A 24,290-nucleotide genomic window follows, 5' to 3' on the forward strand; every position below is an offset into this window, starting at 1 on the left:
GAGATTGTTGAGGGAGAGTACTTTGGATTGCAGTTGCTTCAAGTGTACTGTATGTTGGCCAGCAATCCCGCAATACGATTTAGAAATTTATGGGAAACCACCTCTGATTCTGGGAATAGAATTCCTTCCAACTCTCTGAGCCCAATGAATACTTCACAAATTACACATTTACAAGACAAAGAACTACATGTTGAAACCGTAAATATAAAAGGGGCATTCTACCGATAACACCAAAGGTTGGATCACTACTGCCTCCTTGCCTCATAACTCCTGACTCCAAGTGACCCTAGGAGTGAAAAATAATGATGCGAGAGTCAACCTCGCTCTCTATAAGATGCCTTCCCATGGTTATCTAATCTCCTATGTGAATGACTGATGGGTTGTTGGCGTATATTCAATGTGTCCAGGGATGTATCTCTGGGTGGGCAATGCTACTCGGGAACAGAGATCATCCCCAAATCGAAGATGATGGCTGCCTGTTGAACTAGCCATGCAAGGTTCCTGAAGTTTTCGGAAGGCGGAAGAGTTTTCATTGATGACACCGAAGCCAGTCGATCCATTGATGCGGGATCCGTCAGCGAAATATCTCCTGTAGGAACCGACATTCTTGGACTTTGCGTTGAAAATACGCGAAATAGTTATACAACAAAGTTGATCGTATTCAACAGAGGATCTGTCATTGGTGTAGTGTACTCGTGGAGGGTTATAACATGCATGATTTATGTCAGATGACATGTACTAGAAAGACGACATCAATATATTGAGGAGTTACATCAATCCATCAATATAGTGATTTGGACCTGGTAATCACGACTTCCTAATCCAGCCCACGAACTGTTTGCCCGTTTTCCACCTGTATATAGTACATATTTGTATATTGTAGACTCTACTACATTTTGTAGAGTGTAGAGCGTTGAAGGAAGGAAGATCGGAATAATGATTCAGTGCAATAGGCGGAAACGGTATAATGTTCGTTTCTGGTTCTAGCGATCGCTAAAATAAACAAATGAGCGTGAAAGTAGTGAAAGATACGGATAGATACATATAGCACAATTGCAGATTGCCTTGGATTGAACCCATGATCTTTTTTTTCTATCTTTATTAACGAGATTTTTTAGCCCTGGGCTAGTTCATTTCGGGATCAACGGCTTTACTTCCCTTCCGAAGGAAGTCGTCACTGATTTTTTTAGTGACTATCTGGGGGATAACCCATGATCTTCTTCATTATTAAGCAAAAGCAGTAGCCATTAGATCACCAAGTTCCCTCTTACCACGAACTTTGTTCTCAATGAAATAATCCATATTTATAGAAGATCTATAACAGTTCAAAAAAAATATATTCCAGTGAAAATTTAATATATCGGCATCAATTTCGCTGAAAAAAAATTGTTGCTTACTCATTTTGAGTAAAAACAGTTTCAAAATTTATTGTCTCAAATTACTAACCTAGTATAGGCAAATTGCCCTGGTATGGGTAGTTGAACCTTCTGGAACACAAATATCGTTACTTTTGTGACAAAACAACTTAAACCCAACTAGCTTAATGGCTACATTTGTATAAAAATACACGCTCAATTTTTATCATATTTTTTTACTGAACATAGTTTAATATAATGTAATCTCAAAAATATCATTTTTTTCGTAAAACTAAGGTAACTACCCAACAAACACACGATCATATATATAACAGATTGTTTGTAAGCGTTTCTAAGCTAAAATCTTATACATATTTGATATTTGCATATAAATACTCAAATGTACTTGATTCCAACAAAAATAGATTTGACATGAAGTGTCATACTAATACTCTTTAGTTTTGCATTCGTTTTGCTAAACTGATTAACAGTAACTTTGTTATTTCGTTTAGTGTGTTGTGGGTCTCACGCTATCAAAGTTACCCGCATTATCAAAGTCACCCCGTTTTACGGTATACGATTTTGTGTTTACAGGGTATTGAAATTTAACTTACTCTTTTGCGCGATCGGATAAATATCGCTTAATTTAAGAATCGTATTTTCATATCAGAAATATTATAAGTTTTCCACTAAGTTTTTTGTGATGCACAGGGCTTGAATGTTTGACATGATGATTTAAACTATTGACCACTATGGGCCAAACATGGTTTTCATACAATTATGTAAAAATTAATACACCTCAAGGCATCGTTACGAAAGGCGTCGCTAGGCCTTAGCATCAAAAATTAAAAGAGATTTTATATATATTTTTTATAATGGAAGATTGTCCGGAAATTACAATTTTCACGCCTAAAAACAACAAATAATTCACATAACATTTTTTTTCCAAATCTTAAAAGATTTCTATGATATTTGTAGTAAAAGTTTATACTTCAATAGTATTACAACATTTATTTTGATTTAAGTTCGAAGTCTTAACAAGCAACTTTTGCCCCACCTCACTCTACGCTTGGCTACGGGTGGCTCATCCGGAGATATCAAAGTCGAGAGGATGGCTTTACGGAATGAATGGTTTTGCTGCCTAACGGAGGCTTATGGGGTGCTTAAATTTAGTTATGATGAATGATGGCTACTAAGTCGCAAGATGAGAAATTTCCCAGATCATATTGGCTTGGAATTTGACCGTGGCCGTTGTAGTGGAAGCTATAATTGAATCATTTACGGAATAAAGCATCGCTCATCGACAAAAGCGGATGGTATAGGAAAAAAAAAGACTGAAATCGTTAGCTTAGCGTATGATTTTGATTAGAATACCAGTCTTCAAATTGCAAGTAATTTTTCAAATTATTGCTTCATGCATAGCGAAGTAAAGACGTTCAATTTGAAAAATGATTTTACTGAGATTAATTATATGAGCCATTGCACACCATAGATGAATACGGATCGGCTCCGACTAGACTTTAAAGCAGCAAGGGCAGTCACGGCGCTGTCCAGGATCATGCCGAATAACTCGGCGATTTGCAGCAGTAAGCGGAGGCTATTGTCTAGCGTGGCTACGTCGATCCTGAGGTACGCTAGCCCGGCGTGGGGAACCGCAATGAAGACGAAGCGGAACCGAGTCAAGCTTAGCAGCACGTATAGGCTGATGGCCATGCGGGTAGCGAGTGCCTACCGAACCATATCTTCGGAGGCAGTATGCGTGATTGCCGGAATGGTCCCTATCGGCTACGTTTTGGAAGAGGATAAGGAGTGCTACGAAGCTAGTAGTACTAGAGGAGCCCGGAAGATTGCCCGAGCCGACACGATGGTGAAATGGCAACGCGAGTGGGATACCGCTGAGAAGGGAAGGTGGACTTATCGCCTTATTCCAAATCTGGCGAAATGGGTGAGCAGATCCCATGGAGAAGTCAACTTCCACTTGACGCAGTTCTTGTCAGGTCACGGCTGCTTCAAGAAATATCTGCACAGGTTCGGCCACGCAGAGTCGCCGCTCTGCGCTGAGTGCCCAGTCGTAGAGGAGTCGCCGGAACACGTCATTTTCGAGTGTCCACGTTTTGCTGCGGAACGTAGCGAGATGACAGCGGTCTGCGGTGCTGACGTAACCGTAGACAACGTAGTGGATAGAATGTGTAGCGATGAGGTGATGTGGAACGCGGTGAACATGGCGGTGACGAAAATAATGTCATTGCTTCAGCGGAAGTGGAGGGAGGAACAAGCCGGTGAACCGGAAGTCAGTCTCTAACCGGAATCGCCGAACCGACCTCGGCACCCAACCGGTAGGTAAGCTTGATCCACCGTCGGGGACCGGACCGAGTAGATCGTGGAAAAGCACCGGAAGTTGTAGGCTTCGTGGCCGTGCGGTTAGCGGCGTCAGTCGTTTAGGCATATTGTGCCATGAAGTGTGGGTTCGATTCCCACTCCAGTCGGTAGAAACTTTTCGTCAAACGAAAAATTCATCATTGGGCTACTGGGTGTTTCGTGTTGTCCGTTGTCTAATGTTTGTGATTGTTCAGTCTGTGCAGCCTTGAGCTGAAGACGGTGTGAATTGTCTTGCCAAATTGGTCGTCAGGGCACCTGTGAACCGGAATTCATCCACCAACCGGAATCGCAGGATCGACCTTGGCACCTATCCGGGCAGCATCGGTACCGGAAGAACTTCCACCTCCGGGGAACTCTTCGTCGGGGTAGGGTAGATTCACCGCCGGGGACTATCCGAGTAGTGCGCGAGAACCTGGAGTGCTAAATGGCACGCGTCCAGCACCGAGAGAACTTCCTTCGCCTGGGAGTTTCTGGCACCCATGGTATCGTGAGCCGAATGGCTGAATATGGCATGTTTAGATCACTAACTAGGAATACTAACAAATTATTAATGGGAGCCGAAGGGCTCAGCTTGGCATGGCATTCGCTGAAAGCGAAACAAATTAATAATGGAACTAACAAATTAATGATGGAGCCGAAGGGCTTAATGAAGGGTGCGCGTAGCATGTGTCGCCTCTTCTTCGAAGTAATACCGCAAGGTGGTGCCGGAGAAGAATTCTTTACGGTGACGGTGTACCTAGGAGACTGTTTTTTAGTGGGTAGGCGCCCCATTGCGAATCCCACACAGTGCCAAACCATACACTGTGGCATGAGCATGAACAAATACAGGCCAGTCTTAAGAAGATTTTTTTAACTCCTAGAGATGCATGAAAAAAAAAAAAAAAAAAAAAAAAGACTTTAATGATGGTAATGAAAACACTTCATCACTTTATTTTTATTTACATTGGTAAAACTTCAATCATTACATTCATGACTTATATCTAGATGTACTGTGTTTTACAAAACTAACAACCTAATTATCTAAAACTATAATAACATGTTGTTAACAACATCTTCTTCTTCTTCTTGGTGTTACGTCCTAATTGGAAAAGATCATGCTTCTCAGCTTAGTGTTCTTATGAGCACTTCCACAGCTATTAACTGAGAGCTTTCATTGCCAAAGTTGCCATTTTTGCATTCGTATGTATTACGAAAAGTTCCTGGACCGACCGGGAATCGAACCCAGACACCTTCAGCATTTCTTTGCTTTATAGCCGCGGACTCTAATCACTCGGATAAGGAAAGCCTTTGTTAACAACATAATACAGTTCATTTGTCAATGCAGTTCAGAATTTTTACAGGTGAGATAAATCTACCTGCTTATAAGAAAAAAAAAACGTTTTGAATTAGATTAATATATAACCCATTTACAGTGGCAATTGAAGGTAGCAAATATTTTATTGAATTTTTAAAAATTTTATTGGACATTTGTTCCGATATTTCAAGATTGATTATTCCATGTAACTCATTAATACTATTCCATGGAGTTAATTAACGAGGTTTTGAGTTCACTACTCAGGTATCCAAGCCTTCTTTAGCCTAGTGGTAAACTCTGTGAACCAAATCCATGCTGGAGGTGTATCGGTTCGATTCACAGTTGGTTTAAGGATTTTTTCCGTAATGGAAATGGTCTTGTTTCCTTGGGTATCGAAGTATGATCGAGCCTGACTCATGGCACCAAGAAGAAGAAGATATACTATATTTCCGTTTATAACACAAATATCAGATGAATCTTTCATTTTGAAATCCTGATTCAATCTAAATCTACAATAAATTATCGTTTTATGTCATGACTAAACCTGGTTCTGCGTACGTAAACTAAGATTGACGGATTGGTTGATGATCTCTCTACAACGCAATTTTCCTCCCCTAGTGAATTCCATTGCATCCTAACCTCAATATCCTCAAAGAAGTATTTATTTTCATTCGCTTGAAATAATTGCAACCGAACGTTCCTTTATAAGGAAGCTATTCCATGCGATAAATTCGTTCAAACGTCAGAATTGTTTGTTCGGAAGCCAACCAGTTTATCCGCAGTTCGGTTTTATCTGGCACGCCACGTGATGATCTTCCCACGAAATGCTTCAGATGTTCTGTTCAGATGACTCAAACGTTAAAAAAACGGGGACATACTGCTGGTTCTACTTGCTGTGTGACAAATCGCTTCGCTTGCCCATCCACCTTCTCCGGACGGGTAAGCATTTCTTTTCCAATCTTGGTTTTAATGGTAGCCAGTCAGTTGTTAGCGCTGGGAATCTACAACTCAGGGCACGGTGCTTTCGAGATCGATAATATCTGAATTAAATCTCTATCGAATATGTACTCACAAGCAGGTTTGCCACATACAGTATTGGACAAACCATATGAAACTTTTTAGATTTTCCATACAAAACGGTCAAATTTAGATGGTTTAGATGGATATGAGTTAATCATGGATCGATTTGAATGAAACAAACAAATCATGAATTTTAACATATAGTTTTGAGTAGGTTTTCTAACAACGAGTTCAAAAACAATAACGATTAGACTAAAGTGAATTTTTTGACGGATTTTTATAACTGACATCACTAAACAATTTGAAAGAATAGTTTCATGATATTTTCAGCAAAGTTGTAGATTTTGACAAGTTGAACAAATTTGCTGAAGACAGTTTTTGTATGATAATTTCCCGATAAACAGTTTTGATTTTTTCGTCAAAAAATATTTTTAATACAATCATTATTTCCTTTAAAATTGTCATTGAAAAAAAAAACATTTAAAAGTATATGTCTATACATTTTGCATGGGAAAAAGAAAAAGTTGCAAATATTCAGTCCAATTATGTGTACAGATTTATCTATATTTAACAGTTTTCCCGAATATTTAGTGACCCAGAATCAGTAAATACGTTGATGTGAATCATCATTCTGTTCAAAATAACCTTTTCAAAAAGTTTACTGATGAAGGAAAGCAATCTGTTGGGACGATAACTAGAAGCTTCGGCAGTATTTTTGTCCGGTTTAAAACTTGGTTCTACCTTGACATTTTTCCATGTATCAAGAAAATTTGACATCTGAAAACATTTGTTAAATATATCAACCAAGAATAATAAGCTACTCTTTGGAAATTTCTTGATGCGACATCCTCAGCTTCAATGATGTATATCATCAGGCATTAACTGTGTTTAAAACATCTTGAAATTTTTAACTTTTTTTTCTTAGAATTGATGGACCAATATCATCTGAAAGGCGTTACTTCAATACAAGCTTTGCAATTTATATAAAAAATTATCCATACATTGAGTTTTGCCGTAGAAATCGGCTGGACTAGATTCCATGCACTTTTTGCTAATAACAGCGATCCCAGGAGCACCGTCCAGTAGCGAGTGCTATTTCAATCTGTTTGGATCGATGGAATTTCTGTTGTTGTTTTATTATTGTGACTGTTGGATCGCTTGAGCTGCAGTAGCAACATCATCAGTTTTATATTTTTCTGCCCCGCCCACCGTCGCCAAGTCGAAGTCGTCCTGCTTCACAATCTGGTCCCTGCTGCACAGTACGCCAAGCAAGAGCTAAAGAGCGGCGATCTTTTGTGTGTCGCACCGAGTCAGTCCAAGTCGGAAAGCAATTTCAAAGTTCGCCGGGAAGGAATTTCTCATATCCGGATGCTGCTGGCTGGCAAGGATTGAGAGGCATTTGGAAATTCGTTGGCTTTCATGTCGTATTTTTTCCTCTCATTTGCTCACAACTGCTGCGCTGCTGTTCCATGTCCAATGAGTTTTTATGTGGTGGTGGAAAAAAGGAGCATTCGGCGATTGGCTTTCGATTCGAATTTCTTACGCTTCGATTACGGTAAACTGTGCGATGTGTTCATAGAGCTTCGGATAATGAAGCGGGCTTCGATGGCTGAAATTGACCTTTTCCGTCAGGAAGATTGAGGTTTTGCTTGTTTTTTATCTGGAAAATATATTTCTTGGGATAAAGAAAGCTTTGTAAGTCTATAACAGCGATTAAAACATACTAGCGAGCCAAATATTTGTAGTAGCACTGAACGCGTAGCTATTAAGTAATGACATGCTGGGTATACAATGTACTTGATTTCCCAAGGTTTAGGGTACCTTGTACTTGTCTTACTATTTATAAAACGAAGCATTGTTAATTTGCAATTAATACTCTAAGCAAATAACGGTGGAAACGATCATAATCAAAATTCAGCTGAGAAACAGTCTCTATCCTAGTTAAGACATGATGCCAAAAAGATAGAAAATAAATTAATTTCATTTTGCAATGCAACATTACTTTTGAAGACTTTTAAATTAAGGATTGATTTCATCGATTCATCTTCACCTTACCATGCTAGTTGTTTATTTGAAATGGATAAAAAATATGAAGCTAAAGAAATTTATTATTATTCATTTGAAGGATACGAAAAAAGTTTATTGTCATGCTATAATTATAATTGCACATTGACATATTTAGTCTTAGTGTATAGGCCTGAGTGAAGGCAAGAATACTAAAACTCTCATAACTCAACGAACAGTTAGTGGATTGTCAGTATTTTGTCAGTATACTCACTCACATATCTTTTTTCTAAAAGTGGTCAAAGAATTTCGGGAATGCTCCTGTGGCTTGAGATATTCCAGTGTGTCACTGTGTCGGGTGAGGTCGGGTGGGAAGAGTGTTGTGCTTTTGTGCCCCTGGAGGTAGGCAAAATTCTAGTCACAGATAGTTTCTGGAATCGGCTGTAATGTGTCCACTATTTCAAAAATCAAAGGTTTTAGTATTTTTGCCTTCACTCAGGCCTAAACGGGTTGAAATATCATCATTCATTGAGAAAAGGCTGCCATCGTTCTTCGCAATGAACTGATGATCTTTACATGATGTGAGTGCTCTTGAAGCTTACCGACTTGAGTGAGATTTTTGAATGATGAAATCAGACTTAAAACTACGGAAAAAAATGCTCTTAGAAAAATCTTTAAGGCGAAGTGAATTTCAAGTGTCGGCAACAAAATACGTTCTTATGGTCAATTGGATAAGTGTGACTTCCGGCTTAGTAAAATTCTTTAACGTGAAGATGAATCGTAGCCAAATTTGAAATTTTCAAGAGCACAAATCTGGAGAACCAAACACCTGTTTGAGCTGAAAGCTTAATCGATTGATTACCACCAGCCAGTGACCATTCGATTAAGTTTTTAGCTTAAACGGATGTTTGGTTCTCCAGATTTGTGCTCTTAAAAATTTGAGGTTTGGCTTCGATTCATCTTCACCTTAAGCAAATATTTTACTTTGCTGATGATGTTGATGACTTCGGATGAATACTAGAGTATGCAAAATTTTTGAACCAACTGAGTACAGCAAGAAATAGTTTGAGGAAAAATAACTATGCAAGAAAATTGTGCTTAATTTGCATATCGAGTGTAGTAAGTCGAGTTAAATAAGGTGGCAAAAGCCGACTTGCTTATTTTTGAAATCGGTTTGTTTCGACTCAGCGAACGAGACTGAATGAAAAGGCAGCATGAATCATCAAAATCTCAAGGGGTTGCACCAGTGGCGCGGAAAGTGAGTAGGACAGGTAAGACATGTACTACGCACAAAAACACCTGGGTAAGACAGTCAATGGATTGTTCTACCCACGATTCAACATAAAAAGCTTGAAAAATATATTACACTATTCATCATCTGATCAATATACATTCTTCTTCTTTGTGGCATTACGTCCCAACTGGGACAAAGCCTGCTTCTCAGCTTAGTGTTCTTATGAGCACTTCCACAGTTATTAACTGAGAGCTTACTGTGCCAATGACCATTTTTTGCATGCGTATATCGTGTGGCAGGTACGAAGATACTCTATGCCCTGGGAAGTCGAGAAAATTTCCAACCCGAAAAGATCCTCGACCGGTGGGATTCGAACCCACAACCCTCAGCTTGGTCTTGCTGAATAGCTGCGCGTTAACCGCTACGGCTATCTGGGTCCCTGATCAATATACATACAAACTCGATAAATGTCGTACTTTTTCTTATAGAGGATTGAAGCCATGATAAGGTTTTTCATGGTATTCGCATAGTAAAGCTTGAAATGGTTTATGCATAACCCTCAAAAGTTCTGAATCGTGAGAAGGTCTCTTATGTACGTATTTCAACCAAAGCGGTCTCCAAAGCCTCTATTTCCTTATTTCACTTGCATTTAATCCTGATGCAAAATTGTACAGGCCTCAAGAAACTTTCAGAGACTATAACATGTTCAACAATCTTTTTCACAATTTCATCTCAGATTTCCTGAAGAAACTTTAACGTTCAAAAGTTTCAACTGATACATAAAAAAAAATTCTCCAGGAAATCCTTGAGACCTCTAAAGCTACTACCTTCAATTATTTTCTCGAGTATTACTATGATTTTTTTGAGAAAACTTTCCTATAATTTCCACCAGCTATTTTTTCACTAATCCTTCAACCAAATTCTCCAGTATTTACTCTAGAAGATCTTCCAATGATTTCTACAGAATTTCTTCCGAGGAAATCTACAAAGGCTTATTCCAGTGTTTGTAGAAAAAATAACATAAGGGTGCACAAAACCATGCCAGAAATCCTCCGCCAGTTCATGTGAAATCTTTCAAGAATTCTACCTCGTTTCCTCCCAGAAATCCAAAATTCCATAAGGGTTTCTTGGAACAATTTTTTTAAACATTTTTTCCAGCATTTCATTCAAGCAATAATTCTACAAATGTGTATATAAGCTTTCACACCAGTTTAAACTACAGCAATGTTTCCAATAATTCCTACAATCATTCTGCGGAATAATAACCCGAAATTCGATTGATTTTTTATTATTGTAACAAATTATCTAAGAAACCTGTTCAAACTTCCTCAAGAGTCCAGGAATTATTACAAAGATCTTTGTTTATGAAAGGTGATTTCAAAACATACACAAATTTTATCAGAGATTACTCTAGGGTTTTCTTTAGAAAAACCTATCGCATAGCTTTCTTAATCTCGTTGTAATGACTTGTATGAAAATGAGGGGGTTAGAAGCAAAGGAGTGTCAGTGATAAAACCCAGTTTAGAGAAAATCTTCTTTCGAATATTTTCAGGAATTTTTCATTACATACAAAATGTATGGCAGTCAAACAATACAGTCAGAATTATGTTTTTTTTCTGTTGAGTGAAAAAATCGCCTGAAAATATCTTTAGAATGCTTGGAATTTCCTCAATTCAACTCAAAACCGTCAAAAATGCCATTAACACCTCGTTGCGTTTGAGCCCATTAAATATATGTAGCAACTTTGTAGAACAATTTGTAATATCAAAGCAGCTATCATTTTATTTTAAAATTTTGCTTACCTGAAGTTACAAAAAGTTTTTTAATGATTAAAAAATGAATGTAGATCGTCGCTGCTACTTCAAATAGTTTTGCTGTTTTCTGCGTTATTATTCCTTGCACAATCAGGAATCGTCACGCAGAAGACACCACAACGATTTAAAATTACTGCGACGATCCACAAGTATTTTAAGACGTTTTATAAATTGTTGTCGCGATACATATATTCGCATAATGCACAGTACCGTCGATGGGGGTGACAATGGGTCTAGGGGGTGAGATTGGGTCAAAACGGAAAAATATGTTTTGTGAAATATTTCAGCTATTAACGCTGATATTACTAAAATTAATAATTCATATGTTAGGGAACATATTATTACACATAATTCATAACAATATGCATTTTTAGAAATAGTAGTTTTTGTTAACTTCATCAATAAACTTGCATGTTGAAACTTGATAAAATTTACAACATTAAATTTCTCCTGTACAAAGTATCACGCATGTACTCTAGCCTCTATCGTTGTATTAGTAGAGTGTTGAAAGTCTTTTTATAACACATCACAGGTATTTTCCGGAATCTGTTTGATTTTCCCACAAAAAAATCATTTTTTTCGGTACGATGTCTAAAATATTGAAAATGGGGGTGAGATTGGGTCAAGCAAGAACGATAGTAAATGAAATTCCAAGTCCACTTTTTTGACATTTTACGGTGCCGGGGGTTCTCTTTTTTCATTAAGATGTGTTCATTCTTTCTAAATACAGCATCTCAGAAACATCAAACAAGTCTACTTGAGTATTTCGTGCATTGAATATCAATACAACGCATTTTGACAACATCTCAAACCAGCAACTGTGTTTCGTGCGCAGCAACATCGTAAATTTTTATCAAAAGGGTGTTTTTTTTTTCTAAATTTGATTATTTATCAGTGTTTTCATATTATAGAAACATCTCACGGAAGTACAGTTGAGTTGGATCGCTGAAATACTGGGATTATGACGTCAACTTCTGCCTGATATTTATTGATTGTGGAATGTCGCACCGAAATTTAACTATTAGCGAAGGTTTAAAATAATCACTGTTTCAGTACACCTTTGGGGAAACTGAATGGGCTTTATAGCATTGGGGATGAGACTTTGAAGACAATTTGAGGTAAACACCAAGAAAATTTATGTAAACTTGACGATAAATGATGGGTTTACATATTTTTTCTCTTAGCTCTTCAATTTTCAGTATAATATTTCTTTTCAGTGGGCTTATCATACTTGTGAAACATCTTAGATATCTTTTTGTCTTTTTTGCATCGTTATTTATCAATATTTTTCAGTTGTTAATGGTTTTGAAATCATATTCTCAAAAACAAGTTATTTCAATTACAGTGACCCAATGTCACCCCCTCTATGGGGTGAGATTGGGTCATTTTTCATTCACTTGTGGTGCCGCTGTGAATAAATATTTGTCTTCAATTTTTTGAACAGTTGTTAATGTACCATCAAAGTACATACACACCAAATTTGAAGTTTATTGGAGTTAAATTGCGATAGTTATTCAAAAAATAAATCGCACATATCCCTTTTTGATCCATTGTCACCCCCAACGACGGTATATAGTACTGTTTTGGTGATTATTTGCGTGTAATTACTATAAATTTTATCAATTCTTGTAAATTTATATTTTGTATTTTATAATTCTTGCCTTTCAATTGATAGAGCTAGAATGGAGTTAACTTATGCAGAGATGCCATTCTTCTGGAAGATTTACATTCGCACCCTGGCTTAATTCATAACGTATAGCTCATATTATTCTAGATGAGACATGTGCTTCAGATCTCATTTATGATATTTATATTTTATCGTGAGTGTTATTTTTCGAACAAACGGCATTCGGCCAAATGATGCGGATAGGTAAACCTCATGATGCTATCCGAATGATTTTTGATCTTCTTTAAACATGTAAATTGCACTTTTAAGCAAATTTCACAAGCTTTCAACCAATAAACGATTTTATAATATTTTCAAAAATTTAGAAAAAACAGCCATTCATTATAATAAAAAAGAATCCTTAGAATAATAAGGATTGTTTTTTTACATATAATGAAAGGCTATTTAAATAAAATAAAAAAGACGTTTCTGAAAAAATGAAACTACTTAAATGAATGGTTTTACCAAAAAAATCTTCATAAAATTCATTTTTAGAAAAAATGGTCGCCGTTAAGTCAGAGGGGACCAAGTACAAAACTTGGGAAAATTGGATTATTCTCTCATTTAATGCGAAATTACCTTACCTCCGTTACACTTTGATCAGATTTGAAGAATACTGAAAACTGCGAGAGATATGTAATAAATTTACTTTGGATGATCAACAAAAATCGATAAAAGTGTGCAGTCAGAATGGACCAAGTGCTTATTACCATATCTGCGAAAATGATCAGCGCGCTGAGGAATGCGAGGAAATGAAAAACATTTCAGGAGATTTGTCAGATTTTTCGACATCGAATCATTCTTCTACTTATCCATCAATAGAAATTTATGAATATTACTTAGTTCGATGCATTTGATTTTGATTTTTGAGCATTTACCATATTTGGATGGGTGGTCAGAAATTGCAACAAATTCTGTGCAAACAGAATGGACCAAGTGTTGAAAAGCAATAAAATGATTCATTACTGCATTTTTTGAGTCAATTTCAGAGTCCAATAGAAGTTTACGGTAGATATGTAGTGCATGTAAGGCATGTCCTAGGTCCCGCTTAATGGACCAGCATATTTTGGTCGGTACTCAAGATTTTCACTTGGTCCACTCTGACTGAACGCATATTTGATTTTTTCTGGTGTTCAATGCCCTGACCCTGCGAAACCTTAATTTTCAAGCTATCGTAATGTCACTGATTTTGATATTTACTATATGGATTATTTAAGAATTTACGATACTGCTGTTGAAGGGTCTTGATAATTTGTTTATCTTATAGATATGCACCCAATTTGACAATGCAAGCATTAAATGATTGTTATTTTCCAATAAATTGTTCAGTCAGAGTGAACCAACTCACTGAACGGTGGTCTTTAGTTCAGTCAGAGTGGACCAAGTACACACAGCCCATCAAAAAATCGTTCTATTAGAGGTTTGGATTATAATTTTTCATGATTATCACATTACATTATATTGTTTGAAAGTACCATAAAGACGTGTAGAAATATTGAACCAAAATTTAAACGAGTTCAAATTACAGAGCGTTAGACTTTGAACCCATTTTTATCAAAATATCAAAAATGTCACTTGGTCCACTCTGACTTAACGCCGACCAAATGGTCGGTGTTAAGTCAAAGGGGACCAAGTACAAAACTTGGGAAAATTAGATTATTCTCTCATTAGATGCAAAATTACTTTACCTCCGTTTCACTCTAATCAGATTTGATGAATGCTGTAAACTTTGAGAGATATGTAACAAATTTACTCTGGATGATCAATAAAAATCGATAAAAGTGTGCAGTCAGAGTGGACCAAGTGCTAATTACAATAAAATCGAAAATGATCAGCGCACTGAGGAATGCGAGGAAATGGAAAACATATCAAGAGATTTGTCAGATTTTTTGACATCGAATGATCCTTCTACTTATCTATCAATAGAAATTAAAAAATATTACTTAATACGATGCATTTGATTTTGATTTTTGACCATTTACCATATTTGAATAGGTGGTCAAAAATTGCAACAAATTCTGTGCAGACAGAGCGGACCAAGTGTTGAAAAGCAATAAACTGATTGATTATTACATTTTTGGAGTCAATTTCAGAGTCCGATAGAAGTTTATGGTAGTTCTATGGTGTATGTATGGAATGAGCTAGAACCCGCTTATTGGACCAGTATAGTTTGGTCGGTACTCAAGATTTTCACTTGGTCCACTCTGTCTGAATATATATTTGAATATTTCTGGTCTTCAATGCCCTGACCCTGCAAAACCTTAATTTTCAAGCTATCGTAATGCCACTGATTTCGGTATAGACGAATGAATCATTGAAGAATTGACAATACTGGTGTCAAAAAGTCTTGATAATCTGCTTATCTTAGAGTTATGCATCCAGTTTGACCATGCAAGCAATCAATGATTGTTATTTTCCTAGAAATTGTTCAGTCAGAGTGAACCAACTCACTGAACGGTGGTCTTTAGTTCAGACAGAGTGTACCAAGTGCACATAGTCCTTCAAAAATCGTTCTATTAGAGGATTGGATAATGATTTTTCATGATTATCGCTTCACATCATATTGTTTGAAAGTAACACAAAGATGTGTAGAAATATTGAACAAAAATTTAAACGAGTTCAAAAATTACAGAGCGTTAGACTTTAAACCCATTTTTCTCGAAATATGAAAAATGTCACTTGGTCCACTCTGACTTAACGCCGACCAAATGTTAATAAAATCTAATAAAATTTCTTTAGGGAATTTTTAAAAATATTCATCCTTGTTTGACTTCTGATATTGTGCATAAGAATTGGTTGTGTTGATATAAAAGGTAAATTCTAGCAATGTATTTGAATAATTTGCGTTTTTATTTGAGACAACAATAATTTACAGTCGACTCCCCATATCTCGATGTTCTTAATCTCGAAATCTCCTCTTATGTCGATGATTACTTCGGTCCCTTCATTCTGCATACAATTTCTCTCTCCATATCTCATTATCCTTCCAATCTCGATATCTCTTTATATATCGATGTAATCCTTTTGATTTTTTGTTCCCAATTTTCTCTCTTTATGTCGATATGAACATTATCAAAGGTAACTGGACCAGATTTAAGCGATCAAAAACAATTTGGAAACTCCAAATGAAGTTTGTTTGTTTATTTTTTTCCTAGTATCGCAGTGATTTCCAATCTAGTGTTCAGAACAGCTTTCCCGGGAAGCTCACAAGATTGATCACAGCAACGATGGACGGTGTGCAAAACTGCGTGAAGATCTCGGGCGAACACTACAGTTTGTTCGAGTCTCGGTGGGGACTACGACAGGGCGACGGACTTTCGTGCCAGTTTTTCAATATTGCGCTTGAAGGTGTCATGCAGAGAGCCGGACTTAACAGTCGAGGCACGATTTTCACGAGATCCGGACAATTTGTTTGCTTCGCTGACGACATGGATATTATTGGGAAAAAATTTGAAACGGTGGCAGATTTGTTCACCCGCCTGAAACGCGAAGCAACAAGAGTCGGGCTAATGGTGAATGCGTTGAAAACAAAGCACATGCTGGTTGGTGGAACTGAGCGCGACAGGGCCCGCCTAGGTAGCAGTGTTACGATAGACGGGCATACCTTCGAGGTGGTGGACGAGTTCGTTTACCTTGGATCTTTGTTGACGGCTGACAACAATGTTAGTCGGGAAATACGAAGGCGCATCATCAGCGGAAGTCGTGCCTACTATGGGCTCCAGAAGAAACTGCGGTCAAGAAAGATTCACCCCCGCACCAAATGCACGATGTACAAAACGCTCATAAGACCGGTAGTCCTCTATGGGCATGAGGCGTGGACTATGCTCGAGGAGGACTTGCAAGCTCTTGGGGTTTTCGAACGCCGTGTGCTAAGGACGATCTTCGGCGGCGTGTGGCGTCGAAGGATGAACCACGAGCTCGCTCAACTCTACGGCGAACCCAGTATCGTGAAGGTAGCTAAAGCTGGAAGGATACGCTGGGCAGGGCATGTTGCAAGAACCGGACAACAACCTGCAGCGAGCTAGGTGGATTGACCAGGTGCACCAGGACCTGGAGAGCGTGGGTCACAGTCGAGGATGGAGAGAAGCGGCCATGAACCGAGTGAATTGGCGAAATATTGTTGGCGAGTCTTTATCAAGATAATTGATGTAAAGCCAAATAAGTAAGTAAGTTCATTAAATGTATGTTCTTTGTCTCGATCTCTCCCTATCTCGATGGTCCCTTCGATATAGAGATGAGGTAAGGCGACTGTATCTGTAAGCCAAAATTTAAAAATAAGATTCTTTTACATGCAGGAAAAAATAAATATTCCAGAAAATTTGCAGCCCATGGAGAAATTCCATGTGTAACAATTGAAATACGTGAGCTTCATTTGTGCCGAAATTGAATACTAAGTTGAATTTGAAAGCGAGTGTAGACATATTATGAGGAATTCCAATTTTATGAATTTGTAGAGAAAAATCTGCAGAAGTTCATGGAAGAACATCAACAGTTTTTCTGGATTATGAAAAATATTGTGTAAGGAGAAGACAAAATATTGCAATATTAGCAAATTGCAGCGAAATATTGTGTTAGCTAGAAAATGCTTCAGGTAAAACTTTTGATGAAATATCTACAGTTTTGGACAAAACATTTGCAGCTTCATGGATTTTCCATACATAATTGCCAACTTTGGTAAGTCACAACTCAGTTATTTATGAATCGATTTGAAAGTTGTTTTCAGAGCACGTCAGACAGAACTTCAAATTGAACAAATATTTTTGATTGATTTTCCAATCACGAGTTCAAAAACAATAACGGATTGACAAAAGTGATTTAAAAAAAAAATGAAAGAATTAATGAATCGTCAAAATTTCAAATCGAATCAAATTGTTATAATTTTTAAACTCAAAATATAAATGAAAATTCAAATAAAAGCTGACGTGCTGTAAAAAATAAAATTGGTTCGTAAACAACCATCCCATACTGTAAATCTGACGTGATGAAAAATGAATTTTGATGACATTCTTCAAGAAATTTCTTGCAAAATAATATTGGAGAAACTTTGAAACTTTCTTCTTCAGAATTTTAGCAGGGGAACTCTTCCTGATTTTCAAGAATTACATTTTGTCAAAATTTCAAAATAATATCGTCAGAAATATGTAATAGTTTTAAGAATATTGTCAATGGTTTATTATGAAACGAAGCATACTAGTGGCATCAAAATTGTCATTTTTGCAACAAATTGAAAACTCGATTTTTTGTAATAACGAAAACTGTCGTTAGAGCTGTATTATTTCTAAGAGCATCGATCCTTATTTCACTCAGAATCCTCCACCTGAGTCGAAGACAAAGTCATTGAATAATACGATGGAGTCTCTCAGATATACTTGAAAAACATTCAAAACAGAACAGAAAAGTATGTACTATTTTTCAGTTCCGTTTTAAAACAGTGCTGAAAAGTAGCACTTTTAAGTTCTGTTTTTGTTGGTAGGGAAAGTAGGCTGTTAAGTTATTCATTCTTTTGATAAAAAGTAGGCTAATATGCAACGGATTTGTTAAAAAAAAAATATCCAACACATAATAAATCAGCATTTCAAAAGTAGTTTCGCGAATGGATCATTAAAATAACTAAAACGGCCGCTATGAAAAGCATAGATAGCGCCACCGTAGCCTTGTGTGTTTGACAGAAAAACAATGCTGTCAAAATGTTAAATCCCATATACAGTGGCGCCTTTGTTTTGATGCGGTGAGCACTTGCAAAAACAACCTTCAATGATCCATTGCATTCTCAAGTATCGTCAATAAAGAACTGACAAAAATAATCAAATAATTTCATATTATAAGCCTTGTTGAACATGGTTATGTACGCTATGCAACAAAAGTTAATAACAACAGCGGCAACATGTCGATTTACCGAGCGCGAAACTAGTTTTTCATTAAAAATAATATTTCCCCCGTCTCACATCGAAGGAATTCCCCCTCCCATTGACAGCAGCGATCGACCGGAAATGGAATTCATCCCGAGGGTTCACTTTCCATTCAGGCTGCTCTGCTACCACAAAACTCGACTCGACCTCCTCAACAACAACAACTCAATTATCTTTCTGGCTTCATCTTTCATCCGCAACGTTTCCTTTTCTTTGCCATTTCAGGTGCTATATCCGCAGCCGCGAGATTCCGGCGTGTACGAATGCCAGATATCCACAACGCCTCCGGTGGGATACTCCATGACACTATCAGTCGTCGGTAAGTGTGCGCGGGGTCTCGATGATCTGGGCTTTCTTTGTGGGGTTTCCGACAAGTTCACAATACGGTTATAGATATAAAGGGATAGCACCAGTATTGAGCACATAAGCCGAGAAATTCATAATTCTAAAAATATTCATATCATGTGATCTAGCTTTCCATTTATAATAAATACACTGATTTTTGTAGTGTACAAAATTATATAAATATAGAACACCAATTCTGACATTGTGTTTTGATTATATATTTTTTGTTGGAATGATCATATTTCTCCGGATCGAAATGAGTGCAATGTTTTGCATGATACCATAATCGACAAAATACATGAAAAATGAATGAATTTTGAATTATCTAATCAGGCTGTCCGAAACTGGTGGGAAAGAGATGCTATACCAAACTTGTAGTTTGTTCACATTGATTCAACTTAGGTGCAAAATACAAACATATATACTTTTCCATTTTTCAACTTTAATAATTATTAATAAGGTTTAAAAATTTAAGCGATACGTCATTTTTTATCGGTTTTCAAACATCTATGAATTTTGAAAAAGTTGTGCACGTTTCAAGAGTACACCATTACATGCAAACGTTACTCTCTAAAACAGCTTATTTTTCTTCCAGTAAACCATCTCAATTATACCATGATTACTGTTCTTTGTAAGTGTTTGCAACTCGGAATAATCACCCAACGCATTGACGGCCCCCTCGTTGAAACATAAGTTGTTCGCTTAGCCGAATTACACGACTCATCATAAGAGCGAGAGATTGTTCCCGAACGAAGCATGTAACGATGACGAAACAACGTAATTACTTCGTGTCTCCATAGTTTTGTGTAACGTAGTTTGTAAGAATATAGTTTTCCCAACATCGGCACCCAGCTCGGTCGTAGCTAATAATTAGCATTTTAAATAATTGACGCGAAATAGATAAATGTAGTTTGTGTCCTAGAATAAATGTGTTTTACCTAATAAATGGGTTGATTATTGTATGACGAACTTTTGTGGAATAAATAGTGTGTTTATGTGCGTAAATTGAAGTGTCTTAAGTGATTACCCGGAGAGAAACCCACCTGAGATTATTGGAAGACAAGTATCCAATTGCCCGAAGAACTTGTCCAACCAGGAATTCCCACCGGATAACCCGCAAGGCCCTAATACAGTCCACTCACTTGGAAGGAAAGGGACCACCAATGTTTGGGAGCTGGTCCCTTTCCTTCCAAGTGAGTGGACTGTATTAGGGCCTTGCGGGTTATCCGGTGGGAATTCCTGGTTGGACAAGTTCTTCGGGCAATTGGATACTTGTCTTCCAATAATCTCAGGTGGGTTTCTCTCCGGGTAATTACTTAAGACACTTCAATTTACGCACATAAACACACTATTTATTCCACAAAAGTTCGTCATACAATAATCAACCCATTTATTAGGTAAAACACATTTATTCTAGGACACAAACTACATTTATCTATTTCGCGTCAATTATTTAAAATGCTAATTATAAGCTACGACCGAGCTGGGTGCCGATGTTGGGAAAACTATATTCTTACAAACTACGTTACACAAAACTATGGAGACACGAAGTAATTACGTTGTTACGTCATCGTTACATGCTTCGTTCGGGAACAATCTCTCGCTCTTATGATGAGTCGTGTAATTCGGCTAAGCGAACAACTTATGTTTCAACGAGGGGGCCGTCAATGCGTTGGGTGATTATTCCGAGTTGCAAACATTCCCGTCCGCCCTGAAATTGCTGGATTTCTGAAAAGAAAGAAAATCTCTCGTGCGCATGTGGACGGTCTAACTGTCTTTACCTTTCGATATTGCCTTCAACCCTTTGAACTGATGATGGATACACAATGTTTCAACAGCTCTATTCAAACTTCCTGTCGCTGTCTTCAAGGTGACAGCTCAAATTATTCCGTCATCTCTAGGGTGTAGCTCGAGAATCTATTTTCCACCGGATGGATGGTACGCTGTCCTCTCGATTCACGACTAACTGGCCAACAGATATTGGTCCTTCGAGCCGGATTCATCGGAAGGATAGTGATCTTCAAATCGCCATTGCACATTTCCAAGGAGGATCGTTGGCGCAATTAGTAAGGAGCAAGCCAAAACGCCATCGCAATAAATTAGCAACAAAAAGCGCACTCACCGTTTCTCAGCGTATCGAACTGCCCGAGCGAACATCCATCCTTTTCGCTCAATCATCACGCAGCTGATCGACCAACCAATTCCAATTAGAACTGCCGATCATCCAATGCCATTCTTTTGTGGTACTATCACCCCGGAATCATCAAATCAGGCTGATTGCCTTGGTTTATCCAGGTAATTGAAACACTTACAGTATATGTCCTGCCGTTGCTGGACCACTGTCGGTTTCTACAACCGTTTTTTTTTTTCATTTCACCACAACAAATTGCACTGCACTGCCAACGAACTGTTTCCCGACGGTACAACAACAAACCGCAACCAAAACAAACAACGAGCACTTTCATTGATTCCACCGCGACGAATCGAATCGACCACAATTGAACGAAAATCACCACCGGATTTCGTTCAATTTTCTTGTTTTGCGACCGGAGTTTCAACCATTCCACTGTGTTTATCACTTCACTGATTGAGTAAGGAAATTGCCCGCACTTTTCCCATTGGTAAACGCGCCGATCTAATCAACCAAAACACCACCGACGAGTAGGCTGACCATAGCATAATACAAGAAAAACGGGACAAATGAAGTCCAAAAACGGGATATGGTTGTAAAAGTCCAATATAACTTTATATTGTAAAAATTATGTATTTTCAAGTTTAAATTCAATTAATTTCGATTGTCATTTAGAACTCAAACTCAAGCCAAGTGTATAAATTGACTATTCCATGGATTCCTGTGAAATCTCATCAAATCATCAAGTGTAGTTGTCTTAACCCCTCTAACTGCAGCTCCATTTTTTATCACAAAAAATATATGAATCACGATAACTTTTTTTGTTTCTCGATATTTTTGCACAAATTTTTAACGAGGTCCAAATAACTCATTGTCGATATTAATCATTTAATGATTGGGGGATCAACATTTACCTTTTAACTTTTTTTTGACGGTCAGTTTGTTCTAAGCCAACTTATAAAAATGTGGGCTATACATTTACAGGTAAGTATTCAAAAAATTAAAGAGTTTTTTTTAGAATTTTAGAAAAAATGGTTAAAAATATTAAAAACAAAAAAGTTATCATTTGATTCTGCTGAAGGAAAAACTTACCTCTAACGTATTCTAAGAAGTTTTTCCTTATAATTCATAAATAAAATTTAAAATTATTAATCTGTTTGAAAAATAAATCCAAAGCTTCTGAAGAAATATATTTGCTGAACGCTTTTAAACAGCATTCCTTAGATTTTTCGTTTAAAACATCGTTGTATTTTTAAACGTAACATCCCAATAGATAATTGAAGGCAACTCTTTCGAAATTCGCCGCATCAAAATAACGACACCACCGTATATGGGATTTGACATTGTGATAGCGTTGATGTTCTGTCAAACACACAAGACTTCGGTGGCGCTATCTACAGTATCGGACATATGAAATGCACCAAAGTCGTTTTCCCATACAAAATGGTCAACTTCAGAGAGCAATATCTCCGCCGTTTCTCAACCGGTTCTTTTCATTTTTTGTGTGAAGAACTACAAATTACCTCAATTTTTGATAACTATTGAAAAAGTTGTGTAAAAAATATTGGCTTAAAAGCTACAGACAGGTTGAATTGTGACATTAAAAATGCACCAAGATCCTTTCGGTGTCTTTAGCGCATTTGATCCTTATCACTCATTGAACAAATGCGCTGAAGACACCATGATGCTACGACGCGTTGTTTTTCTGCTACATAACTTTGTGTCTTGGTGCATTTTTATGTCAAAATTCAACCTATCTGTAACTTTTGAATAAATAGTTTTCACACAACTTTTACAATACTTTTCGAAAATTGAGGAAATTTGTAGTTCGTTACAGAAAAATGAAAACAATCGGTTGAGAAACGGTGGAGATATAGCTACTTGAAGTTGACAATTTTGTATGGGAAAACGGGTTTGGTGCATTTTATATGTCCGATACTGTATGTTTTCATAGCGGCCGATTTGTTTATTTTAATGTTTGATCCTTTGGGACAAATCCGGCTTTTAAGCATACTTTTATCTGATAACTTTATTTGATAAAAGTATTGAATTAAAGTAAATAATATTTAACTTCTGGAAAACAAAGCATCATAGGGGCATTTACATATTCTCGACAGTCTAAGCCAATGCCGCGCTTCTTTTGTAATTTTCTCGGACATCAGCAGACAAATTACGTGTTTGTAGATTCAACAACGACAGACTTGATAAAAGCTTTTTGGAAGCGTTTATACAGCCCTTCGAGCATCTCTTTTCAGTGTATCTATTGTCGGCAGCTTCATTCTATTCGGCAGTTTTCCCATAAGAACTGCAGATAATTGATAAGATCTCTGGCGACATTGTTTGTTCTGTTTGTTCAGTCTTGGAAATCGCGTCAGCGGGAAGCTGACTGATTCATAGGAATGTTTTCATTGGTGTGATTTAATAGAAAAACACTGTGTATTTTACGTTTGAAATTCGGTTGCCGATAATATTTGAATAGTGCTGAGGCCCTACGTGTTGAGGTTATCCATAATTATTCGATCATCTTGTTTTGAGCCCATATTTTTTTGAAATACGGGACAAATTGAGAATTTTCATAAAAACGACGGGACAGACCATCAAGGTCTTAAAAACGGTACTGTCCCGTTAAATACGGTACGTATGGTCAGCCTAAATTTGGCGAAACGAAACGAAATAGCAAAATAAAAATTTCGCCTGTGCGAGTTCCGTGGAATTCCGCGGAATTTCGTTTCGAAGCGTATTTGACGGAATCATTCGGTATTTCGCATACCCTTAGTATTACACCAATGTATATGTCTTGTCGAAGCGGGAGTAGATAGCTTACTACAAACATATTTCTCTCGTGACTGTGGATGTGTCCAACATATTTTCGTGGAAGCTTAATCGAGGGGCCCGCTGATGCGATTTTCGATTGATGTTTTCACTATTGCGGGAAAACAGTTTTGTGAACCGTGATATTCCGGCACACTGTTATTTGGATCGTTTGAAGCGCAAATACTGATTTATCAGGTTAGTTAGAACAGTATATGCCTTGCCGAAGTTGGACACCACAGAGTACTACATAATTGCTTCTACTTTCGTGTGATATTTCTGGACGAATGAGGGATCTGTCGATACAAGCCTTCAACCAATTAAGTAA

The 24,290-nt window shown here is 37.3% G+C and overlaps 1 protein-coding gene across 1 annotated transcript in view; it reads left to right on the forward strand.

The window, feature by feature from the left end:
* Positions 1–24,290, forward strand: part of LOC5574025 (T-lymphocyte activation antigen CD86) — a 284,943-nt gene that overhangs the window by 173,180 nt on the left and 87,473 nt on the right. Inside the window, exon 5 of the mRNA XM_021846892.1 lies at positions 18,901–18,994. Within this exon, the coding sequence (XP_021702584.1) occupies positions 18,901–18,994 (94 nt within the window). The remainder of the gene's footprint in view (positions 1–18,900; positions 18,995–24,290) is intronic.

The sequence above is a fragment of the Aedes aegypti genome, chromosome 2 (genome assembly GCF_002204515.2).
Source record: "Aedes aegypti strain LVP_AGWG chromosome 2, AaegL5.0 Primary Assembly, whole genome shotgun sequence".
Lineage (NCBI taxonomy): Eukaryota > Metazoa > Arthropoda > Insecta > Diptera > Culicidae > Aedes > Aedes aegypti.